Source organism: Sparus aurata, chromosome 17 (assembly GCF_900880675.1).
Source record: "Sparus aurata chromosome 17, fSpaAur1.1, whole genome shotgun sequence".
In the NCBI taxonomy this organism is placed as follows: domain Eukaryota; kingdom Metazoa; phylum Chordata; class Actinopteri; order Spariformes; family Sparidae; genus Sparus; species Sparus aurata.
The window spans coordinates 19,136,900-19,147,551 of NC_044203.1; the positions used below are offsets into that span (position 1 = coordinate 19,136,900).

General features: G+C 47.6%; 1 protein-coding gene across 2 annotated transcripts in view; it reads right to left on the reverse strand.

Moving 5' to 3' along the window:
* The window catches only part of kirrel3l (kirre like nephrin family adhesion molecule 3, like), a 35,789-nt gene extending 26,317 nt beyond the window's left edge, over positions 1-9,472 (reverse strand). For both annotated transcript variants that reach the window (XM_030393331.1, XM_030393330.1), the window contains exon 1: positions 8,780-9,472. In XM_030393331.1, coding sequence (XP_030249191.1) covers positions 8,780-8,819 — 40 coding nt within the window. In that variant the 5' untranslated portion in view covers positions 8,820-9,472. The remainder of the gene's footprint in view (positions 1-8,779) is intronic.
* Between the last annotated feature and the right edge of the window lie 1,180 nt (positions 9,473-10,652).

A 10,652-nucleotide genomic window follows, 5' to 3' on the forward strand; every position in this document is an offset into this window, starting at 1 on the left:
AACACACGCGCGTGCTCTCACACCTCAGCGCGGATACACATCGTAATGTTATGGGTATTCCATGAACCCGCTGCTTGTTAACACATTACCTGGGATCAAAGAGGCGAAGGGTGGAAGGAGACAGGGCTGGAGGGGTCATTATTTGTCGAGGAAAATTGCGGCCCAGTGTTATGTTTGTCCTTCGGGGAACCTGGCAGAATGGAGGTCTCATCCGGTTTAACAAAAAAAAAAAAAAAACGGGCCGATCCCTTCCCTCGTCACCATCATGTGAGGCTCTTTGAAATCCTCAGAGTACTTTTTTTTCCTTTTTTTTCTTTAATCAAAGCTGGGAGGAAATGAATCGGAGCTTCAGTTGTGATCCGAGCCCGGAGGTATAGAAGGGATCCACATGACCGCTGCCCATTTCCACACCATTACAGCAACAGTCATGGCTGTAATAGGTTGAATTGGGCCATTGATTTCTCTCATGCACCCCTCTCTTTCACCCCCCCCCCCCCCCCGCAAAAAAAAAAAAAAAATAGTCGGTGCCAGTTCTGAGATACACCCAGTTCTTTTTTAACAAAACATCACATGCTTAAAGACAGCTCGCACAAAAAAAAAACTTCAACCTCAGCCCAGTGAAAGAGTACGCACACACACACACGGACACGGACACACAACCAATACAATATGTCCCAGCTTGAGTTCCTGGGGAGTTAAACAAAGGACTGAGTTTAAATTGGCTTTTAAAGAACTCCCAAGCACAATCAGGGAGTTGACTCGAGCTACTATAGTGTGTCAGAGGACTGTTTAGAGAAAGAAGGCTAGTAAGGCTGAGGTCTATAGTGCGGTGAATGGCTAATCTAAAGTGTGACGGCTCAAGAGCTTCCCCCGGCCAGCTTCAATGGGCCTCCAATCAGGCCTGACTGCCCTTCAATCTTTGGTCAGATGTTTTAACTGGCTCGTGATTGAGTGGCTTCATTAAGGGCCTATTTATCTCCCCCCTGTATCACAGCCCTGAAAGACTGGTGACGCGCTCAACACACCCACGCGCCGCCTCCGCATGAACCTGAGCAGATGCACAACTGCATTAGCGCGCAGGGAACATTCAGCAACAACGGCACGACAAGAGCGAACATTTTTTTCAGCTAGTTGAAAAGATGTAAAAAAACCCTCCTTTTTTTTTGTTCTGAACCGTGCCGATTTTCACAAACTTCCCCTTCTGTCTCTCTCTCTCCTCTCGTCAGCTTTTCCCAGCTGCCTCATCATCGCTTCTCTCTTGTGAAAAAAACGTGTCCCGGGCCCTGTAGGCTGTCATACCCTCCAGGATCTGGCACGCGACTGTGCTGAAGTGTAATATCGGCTGAACAAAAAAGAAGAAAAAGGCAGGCCAGGTCAAACCGTGACCCCACGCAGACACAGACCCTCCCAAACAAGCCACAACAAACAGCTTTCTGTAGCCACTCTCTGCCTTTGATCTTAAGGAGCCGAGATGAGATCTGTCTCCTCTTCCCTCTCTTCTCTTTTGCCCTTTCCTCCTCTTTCTTTTTACGACTTCTCCTCATATCTCCCTTTTCCGCTCCCGCTGAGCAGGTGTATTAAATGAGGTGACTATTCCAGCAGCATTGGGCCGCACCTCAAAGTGCAGTCTGTGAAGAGGGCTTTTCTCCCCTTCCCTCTTATCTTTTATCCCTTCTATCACCCCGTCTCCTCCACTCTCCCTTTTACCTCTCCCTTTATCCCTCTCCATCCCCTTTACTTCTTCTTTTAACGTGTTCCCCCCCTCACGCTCTTGAATGTGAAATAGAGAGGGCCATCCGGTGCCTCTCGTCTATTTGGATTCACTCACACCTCCCTGTCTATCTGCCTCGGAGCATCTCTCTCCCGGCCTATTGTCTATTTAGCTATACGTCTAATTATGCTGTCTCACTTATGTAATTAGCGCAAAAATAAATGGCTGCCGTGGCTTTGTCTCTTCCCTTCACCCCTCCCGTCGCAGGCTCCGAGAAAACAAATTATGGAGAACAATAGGTACAAATGGCTTCTGCACCAAACCACATGATGGATGCAGCCCGGGCTCCCTGCATCTCATCCCTTCCTTTTTTCCCTTCCTCGCTTACTCTCTTTACTCTCCCTCCCTTCTCCATTATCTCCGGCTCTATATGTCTCTGTTTGGAAGCAGGGGAGGACTTGAGCACGCTCTCGCCCAACTACCCTATCATTGTATGGCTGTATCATCTGTCTTCCCTTCTTGGCAATGACACTATATTCACACTGACATCATATTAGGCAAGGTCTTTTTTTTCTATCTTTCTCTCTGCTCTGCTCTACTCTCCCTCTCTCTCTCTCTCTCTCTCTCTCTCTCTCTCTCTCTCTCTCTCTTTTTTTTTTTTCTCCCCCTACTCCTGCTGTTGTCTCCACTGGCACTCTCTCCTCTCCTCTCCATCCCCCAGAGCATTCTATACACCGCGAATGCAAAGCAAACGCCTGGGACTTTCTAAAGCAAACAGCCCGGCATCCTGTGCCTTAGCCCCATCTGTGGATAGTCTGAGCAGGGAACAATCAGTCCCTCTCCTCCTCTGCTTCGTTCTCCCTCCAGCCCCCTGGGATCCACACAGCGCTAGGATGCCTCAGTCAGATGGGTGCAATGTGCTGGAACAATGGTTGGGCTGCTTCCTCCAAGGAGGGGTGTTAGATTCACCTCAGCCAGCTTGGGAAGCACTTAGCCATGTGTTCATGCCCTCCTTGCTGCAGCTTTCGCAGGAATGTGGCAGAGGCAGAAAAGCCTCCCACTATACACCTCCCTTACCTCGACCTCATACATACCCCCTTATCCACAGCTCTACTGCGCATACACACCGACACCTGCACGCATGCACGCACACAACCACCTCCTGTGTGTCCAAGTGTACACCTGAGATCTAATGCTTAGCCCGAGGTGTTGAAATATCAACTTTCTATTAATCCCCCTCAGACTTGCAGTCAGTTACACCTTTGTTGTTTTTTCACCTCTGCTACGCTGGAAGAAAAACAGCAGGTTTGGTTTACACCAATACAAGCATATCCATTACCTGAAATGCAAGGCTCCTGGCAGTAAATCCCTTTGACCCCTCTGCCTTCCTTTTCTCTCTCCCTCTCCCTCCCCCTCCCCCCTCTGTTCTCACGCTGGGCCCGTTGCATCGGCTTTCTCTGCCCGAACAGACGGCAGGAGAGAGACACACCTTGCCCTCCTACCGGTTCGGCCGCCCACCGCCCACCTCAGCCACCCACACCGCTACATTGTTCAACATTAACATGTTTTGCCGCGGAGGGAGCCACAGTTAAAAGCCTGATCGATAAGCTTTGACTGACACCCCTCAGTTGATAGCAAATTGGCCTCCCCTTCACTCGCAGACCCCCCAGGTTGAGTCTCTCAGCCCTGTCCGAAATTGGAGGAATAAATGGAAATAAAAGACTTCGCTACACTTTCTCCGACCCCCTTCACCCGGCCTCCTACGACAACACAGAGCTGGGCTTTCATTGTGCAGAGGAAAGAGAGACCACAGCGAGCCCACTATTTTGGTTAATGGTTGAGTCACTAGCACAGTATTAGCCCTGGTGTTCCAGGCAGTTTGAACTGACAGGAAGAGGAGATGAAAAGAAGAATGAGAGAGGGAGGGGGTTTGGGGGGCTGGACTTCAAGGAACAAGGAGTTGGAGCACTTGCTCCCAAAAGGGTATACACTGTTTCCATTGCTAATAAAGTGAGCAGCAGGCAGGCAATTTCTGGTTTCCTTGAATGTGTTTTTAGCCTGAGTTGGTGAAGGAGATGACATGTCCTGAGAGCCGGAGCATCATTAATTAGACAGTTGGACTTTGACTAATCGCTCCAGAAAGGGCACACAGCCCTGAAGATGCCAAACACTCATCTCGGCTTATCATCCTCTGCCCCAGTGTGTGCCCTTGACCTCTGTGCATGTGTGTGTGTGTGTTTGTGTGTGTGTTAAGGGTGTTGCGTGCGTCTGTGGGCTCCTCGTGAGTCACTTCCGGATGATGCACACGCGCCATAAGCGCCGGCGCACCCAGAGAGATACGTCAGATCTCCTGTTTAGTGAGTCCCACTGACAATTACATTTCATATGAGGAAGAAGTGAAAATAAATCAGCCTCTCGCGTTAAATAAACGATGTCTGCTGGTATTTCCTAACTGAACTTTTCTTTTTCCTGAGCCCCCTCTCAGCTGCCAGAATCCGTCTCCAACAGAGCTATCTTTAATATAAGGTTAAGGAACACGGCTGCTGGAGATAACACAGGAACAGATATTGCTGCAACGCACAAGATAAATTTCAATTTGCTGTTGGTTTCTGTGTCTCGGCTGGAGATATGAAATTCTTGTCTTGCAGGGCAGGAATTTATTGGAAAATAAAAATGAATGTGTGGTCTGGTATGTCTGCGATTCGTTCTCTGTTGCATGTTGGGCTTGGGGTCTTTTGAAAATGGTGATACATCTCTCTAGTCTGAAGTGACACTTACATTTTAGGGGGGAGATAAATGCAATCCAAGTCTTTCTTAAAATAGCTGCTACTGTACAAACGTGAAGGTTTTCCCTTGGGGGGCTGTTTTAATGACATGCAAACACAATCCCGGTTTCTCCCTTTCTCTATTCTTAACGTTAACCATGTTTGTATGGAATTAGAAAAGAGTAAACATGTTTGCGCTGTCCCCGCCAGTCAGCGCGCTGATTATACAGCCTGAAGTGCTCTAAGAAGGGAAGAAGACTCCAGGCGGTGGCAGGAAGCTAACACGGCCTCCTCAATTGTCCCATTCCTTGTCATTTCCTCCCCGGATCCCCCGACTGCCCCAGAGGAAGACAAGGTGAGGATGTGCAGAGACAGACACAAGGAGAAAAAGCCAAGACAAAAGGAGGATGGGCGGTAAAGGGGTAAAAATAATACTAGGAGAAGCCAAGTGCCACGCACGGTTTGCTACCTGTGTCGAGCCGCGCCGGCGTACACATCCAGTTAAGTTGCTAACAGCTGATAACAAAGCCTCGGGACACACTGCCAAGTTCTTTATCTGTGTTTACCCGCATGGCAAAGCTGATTACAGAAAGGCAACATTATGAAGCACCATTGTTTCCTTTCACCTTCCAGTTCCTCCTTCCGTACACGTAGCAAGTGCGTGTGAGGGAGGGGGGGACGGGAGGATATCTGTTTATAAAGAGGGGCAGAAAGACAATGGGATGTTTGCATGACACGTCTTCAGGATGAGGAAAAGAGCAGGACGTGGTTCAGGATCTCGATCACTCATTACCGTCTGTGTGTGCGTGTGTGTGTGTGTGCATGACCTGGAAATCTGTAGGCAAGCTTCCAACAACAACTTTCAAACAATAACTTTAGTTGTTTCAGTGGGGGAATGAAATACACGTCGGATACAAAGAAATAAGATGTAGCTAAACGCGTGGATCTTTACATTTGATTTGCGGCCACTAGAGAATCTGCAAAATCCAGATAGTGTTCAATATAACACCCTGCCAGCAGAACCATTACACGGGGCTCGGGCAAAAAGGAAATCAAAGTGGACCTAAATTCATCTATATCTTTGCCATGACTATGTCTCCTAAATAATGCAAGACGCTTCTGTTCAGGCCTCAGCTGTGTTCGGATTCTGCTGCGTCGGCACTACTGTGCACCGCGTATCCAGCTCTCCTCATCGGCTGGCCGGGGTTCTTGCCGCCAAACTTTCTGCCACTTACCTACTTTACCCTCAATCTCTTTGCATCAGAGGCGTACGAGGAATGAAATAGATAGAAGGGAGAGAAGAGAAATGGGGAAAAAACTAGAGGGAGGGATTTGGGAGCATGAGTATGTTTGTGTGAGCTTGTGTGTGTGTGTGTGTATGTGTGTGTGTGACAGAGAGGGAGACAAGTGTAACAAGATGGAGAAAAGGTTAACGATGCTCAGCGGTCTTCCTCAGTGTTTCCCTGCTACTTGTCAGCTTAATCATCAAGAGACTGGTGACACATGCGAGTCTCGTCCCTGTAACCAGACTCCCCCCTCTCCCTCCCTCCGTCCTTCCCTCCACCCTCCTCATCTTAAACTCTGCTCCCCATCCGGAGTGGCTCCGCAAGAATTCAAAGAGCAGCAGAACGGCGGTTCATAAAATATGCACAGCTCCCCAAAATCAACCTCTTGGGCCACATTGCCACTGCGTCCACAAACACATCTGCACTGCATGAGGAAAAGACAAATCTCTGCCAATGGGAAAGGGAAGGATGGCGGGGCGGGGAGGAGGGGGGCTCGTTCAGGGCTTATCACTTTCTCGGCTTAGTCGTATCCGTGCCTGCCCAGTAGAAATGTGTGTGTGTGTGTGTGTGAGCAGGCTTTCAACCTTTTGGTGAAAGTCTGCCGGCCGCCTCCGGCCCATTAAGTGGTTATGCTCTTGTGTCCTCCTGTCCCACAGTCACACATCCTGCGACCAGGCAAAGGAGTTGTGAGAGGAAGAAGCAAGGTGGAAAATTTCCACGGCGTTACACTATAGTGGGACATGACAGGCAACGCGACTTAAGAGGAAGGGAGAGAAAAACTTGTAATCTCAGCTCACAGCCTTTGAACTTGGCCCGATGAGACGTAAGCGACCCAAAGCAAAAGGTTCCAAAGAAGAGCTCACTGAAGATTACTCAGAATACTGATGCAGTGTGGAATCCAATTCCTCCGGGAGCCCAGGGGACTTTGCGAGAGAGTAAATTATCAGTGTTGTACGAGACTACATACATACAGATGTATGCTATATGCCATACTCACATTTCAAAGTGGAGCCATGTTCTGTGGCCACAATTTCATGCTGTGGAAGACTGGCACAATAAATGAGGTCTAGGGTCTCTTAGGTTCTAATTAGGGCAGCTGTTACCATTTTCATTATTTGTGAGTGTGTGTGTGAGAGAGAAAGAGCGGGAGAGAGAGAGAGAGAGAGAGAGAGAGAGAGAGAGAGAGGTTGTGTGTGCATGTGTGTGTGTGTGTTAGGGTTAGGGTCAGGGAAAATATGCCACTGTCTGACTACTGCCCCTTCTCATCCAGCTGTTGTTAGTCTGTCAGGGAGCAGGGGTCTGCTGGTGTCATGTCCCTCCCCCGAGCTCTGAATAATGACAAAACCATGCGGAACCAGGGGGCCGAAGGTGAAGACGTATACTCTCAACAAATGGCCACCAAGCACACTTTGCCATTTGTGATCTGGAGAGCTGGTGAAACTGCGAGTGATTCAATCTGGAAGCTACAAACGCAGCGTGGAGAAATAAAAGAAGATGAAGCCTAAAAGGATTATTCCATCGTTCGTCCTCCTCCCAGAGAAGATCTGTGTCAGTGCGATACTGTTGTGTATTCTTTTACATTTAAATGTAATTATTTCCCTCAAATTGTTAATGCCATGCAGTAGTTTATCAACTCTGAAAAATGCTGATAAGTCAACAGTTGCTCCGTGTTAATTGCTGAAAGCTTCTCTCTTTTTTTTTTTACAGCACAAAATTAATGAAGTACATTTCACCAGCTGCTCAGAGAGCCGGTCTGTTCATAAAGATTAGATTTATACTAGGGAAAAAATAACAGAGATCTTCTGTCCTCTTTCACATCTCACGCTAATTCGATTACACCGCCATCAGACAGATAGAGGATAGATAAGGTGAAAACGACTCTCATGAGCCTGACGTGCATCAGATTAAACACTAATGGCTTTTCAAATGTGTGACTTCTTTTTGGGGTTTTCTTTTTCCATGAAACACACTCACAATTTGGTTTACATTGATCCTCTGAAGTCTGAGGATTTGATTATTATGTTATTATTTTTCTGGTCATATGGATTCATAAACAAACTCCTGTAGTCGACTCACTTCTGCAAACAAGAAGCAGCGGGCGGGGGGGGGGGGGGGGGGGGGTGTCAGACAGGTGCGTTATTTCTCCGCCTGTCTCCCGCAAAACAAACGCTCCCCCTCTCTGCCTCTCTCTCACTCATTCTCTCTCTCCCTCTCTACTCCTCCCTCCCTCCATCTCTCTCGCCCCATCACAAACGCACATACCCGAGAGACTGTGCTCGACCGTGCACCCTTTTATCTGTTTACGCACCGTTCACAGAGACCACGATCGATTACGGCTCAAAAGAGAAAAACTTCAGACCGGTAGGAGACATAATTTCCACATCGTTCCATCAGGCCAGAGCTCTCGCTTTAGTGTTTTAATGGAAATCAATCTGGGGACCACTGACTAACTTCAGGGGGGAGGAAAAAAAAGGATGCGGAGCTCTGCACGGCTCCGTCTCATTCCTCGGCGCTTTTTAGTTGAAGCATTTCATCCAGGAGGATGTATTGCGAGTGGACGCAGTCCGGAGCGACAAATCCCCACCGGATGGAAAAAAATAAATCAAATCAAATCAAAATCCGATAAGTTAAACTTTGTGTTCACCCACACACTCGTGCCTGTCCACTAAAACAGACAGCGTCTCCCTCACAACATCCGAGATATGAACCAGAACGGAAAACAGAGCCCTCTGATTTACGCAGTGCCACAATCCTCCGGTGCTCCGGGTCGGCTTGCAGACAGTAGAGATCCTCCTGATGTAATCACTCTTACAAAACTAATTAAACATTTACCGGCAATTAACAGCAGTGAACTGTAGCACTGCAGCATCTCAGTTGCCCCTCTGTTAACAGCGCACTGGATGGCTTGACGCAGCGCGCCAGCAACGGAGCGCGGTCCATCCTCTCTCCACCGACACCGACGTGCATGCTGGATGAGGGCAAAACAAGAGAAAGAGGGAAAAAAAAACGTGTCTTACCTGAGACCATAAGGCAAAAGATGAGGTATAACGCCATCATTTTAGAAGCTCTGGCCGCTGATTGTGCTGCGTGGAAAGGATTCGCTCGCCCCGTCTATGCGACTGGAGCTGGTTATGGTCCACCGCGGCACCGGAATATCACCGGACCGACAAGCCAAGCGCACTGGGATTCGTCTAGAATAGCATCCAGTTGAACGGAATGACTCTGAAAGGTCCGCACAGTTTGTAAACTCTCAGTTAACAATGCATCTCCATAGTTGGTAACTTTTCCCACTGCGTTGGCTTCTTTCTTTTTTTTCCAGGGTCCGCTCCCCGTCGCGCCGGCACAGCTTTCCCGTGTCGCCGCGCTCTCTAACAGTCCATCAGTGGATCTGGCGTTTCAGTCGCTGCGATCGTCCACAGTCCACTTTTTAACCTGCTTGGGCATGCTGAGCTCGAGAGCGATCTCTTCTCCTATACAGTGCGCAGTGATAAACCCCAGTGAAGTTGCCTCTCGCCCCCTCCGATGGAGTCTCTCACTCTGTTCTAACACACTCCTTCTCTCTCCCTCCCTCTCTCTCTCTCACACACACACACTCTTCTACCGTCGATCTCCTCTGTTTACTTCTCACTCCCTCTTGCCAATAGGAAATGCGCACTGACAGTCATCTGGTGCTAGTAGGGGGGGTACACCGAATCTGGCAGGAGCTGAGTCGGAGGAGCCCCTCTGCCTCAGAAGCTTGCCAGGGGGGGGCCCCAGCGGCCCCCGCCCCCAGGGGCCCCGCTATTGGCTGATCGCGCGTCATTGGGAGGGTGTTTAAGACATTTATTCTGAGTTAAATGACTGCCTTAACATTTTGGGGTGGAGCAGCCCAAATGGAGTCTTGAATCCTATTAATTCACACTATTCATCCGTAGGAAAATGTACATTCTGTTGTAATCTAGAAAAAACATGTTTAAAATCGAAATCTGTACTGTGACCCCACTTAAGGCAATCTACCTCCATATAAACACTCATTTTCATTCTATCTGAACCTTAACCCGAAACCTCTTCATTTCTCTTTATAACCACAGCTCTGTGATTTAATCACGCTGAGATTCAACAAGAAGTAATATTTTACACATGAATCACTAAACTAAATATAGTGATAGCAGACTTCTCAGTATGCCGTGATACACAGAAACGCTCCCTTCTTCTGAATCAAGTTTCGAGAACCAAACCTTTGATTTTTTTTTTTTTTGTCATTCATGGGTCAATTTTTGATCAAAAAAGCAATTCTGACCATTGAGAATTGGTATCCGATTCAATCGCTTCCCTCCATTAGCCGACAGATTTGGAAACTAATTAAGGCAAATGAATGTGTAAGTAGTCACATTAGAGCCGAATCAGCTCCAGATGTTTTGCCAAATGGTGAAATGATGACTTGATTCTAGGAAACCTCGACACTCGTGAAAGAATAAATCAACAGTTGCAACTTGTTGTCTTCTGTTTACCCAAACAACTTATGTTGTTTAGTCTGAATCAGAAAGAATTCAGTTAGTTTACAAATCACTACGAGGAAGCCTACCTTCGTAGTTTACCCAGAGAAAAGTTCATAAGCTGGTTGAGATTTTTTTTTTTCTAATTATTTTCTTTGAAGTCGACTCAAAACATACTTTTATCAGGTGCGGTTTGATCTAAAATGAGCCTATTGTTCACTGTCATACAGTGGGCGCTGAAATGAACAGAAGAGAACAGAGTCATTATCATATTTCAACAAAAGCGAAGGCTTTTATAAAGAGATGAAAACAGTGCAGTCTATCACTCGCCTGTGGCTGTTTATAGGCTCGCTCTTTGATGTTGCTCATTAGTTATTCAAGGATCTATTGATTAACCAAAATAATAGGCCTTGCA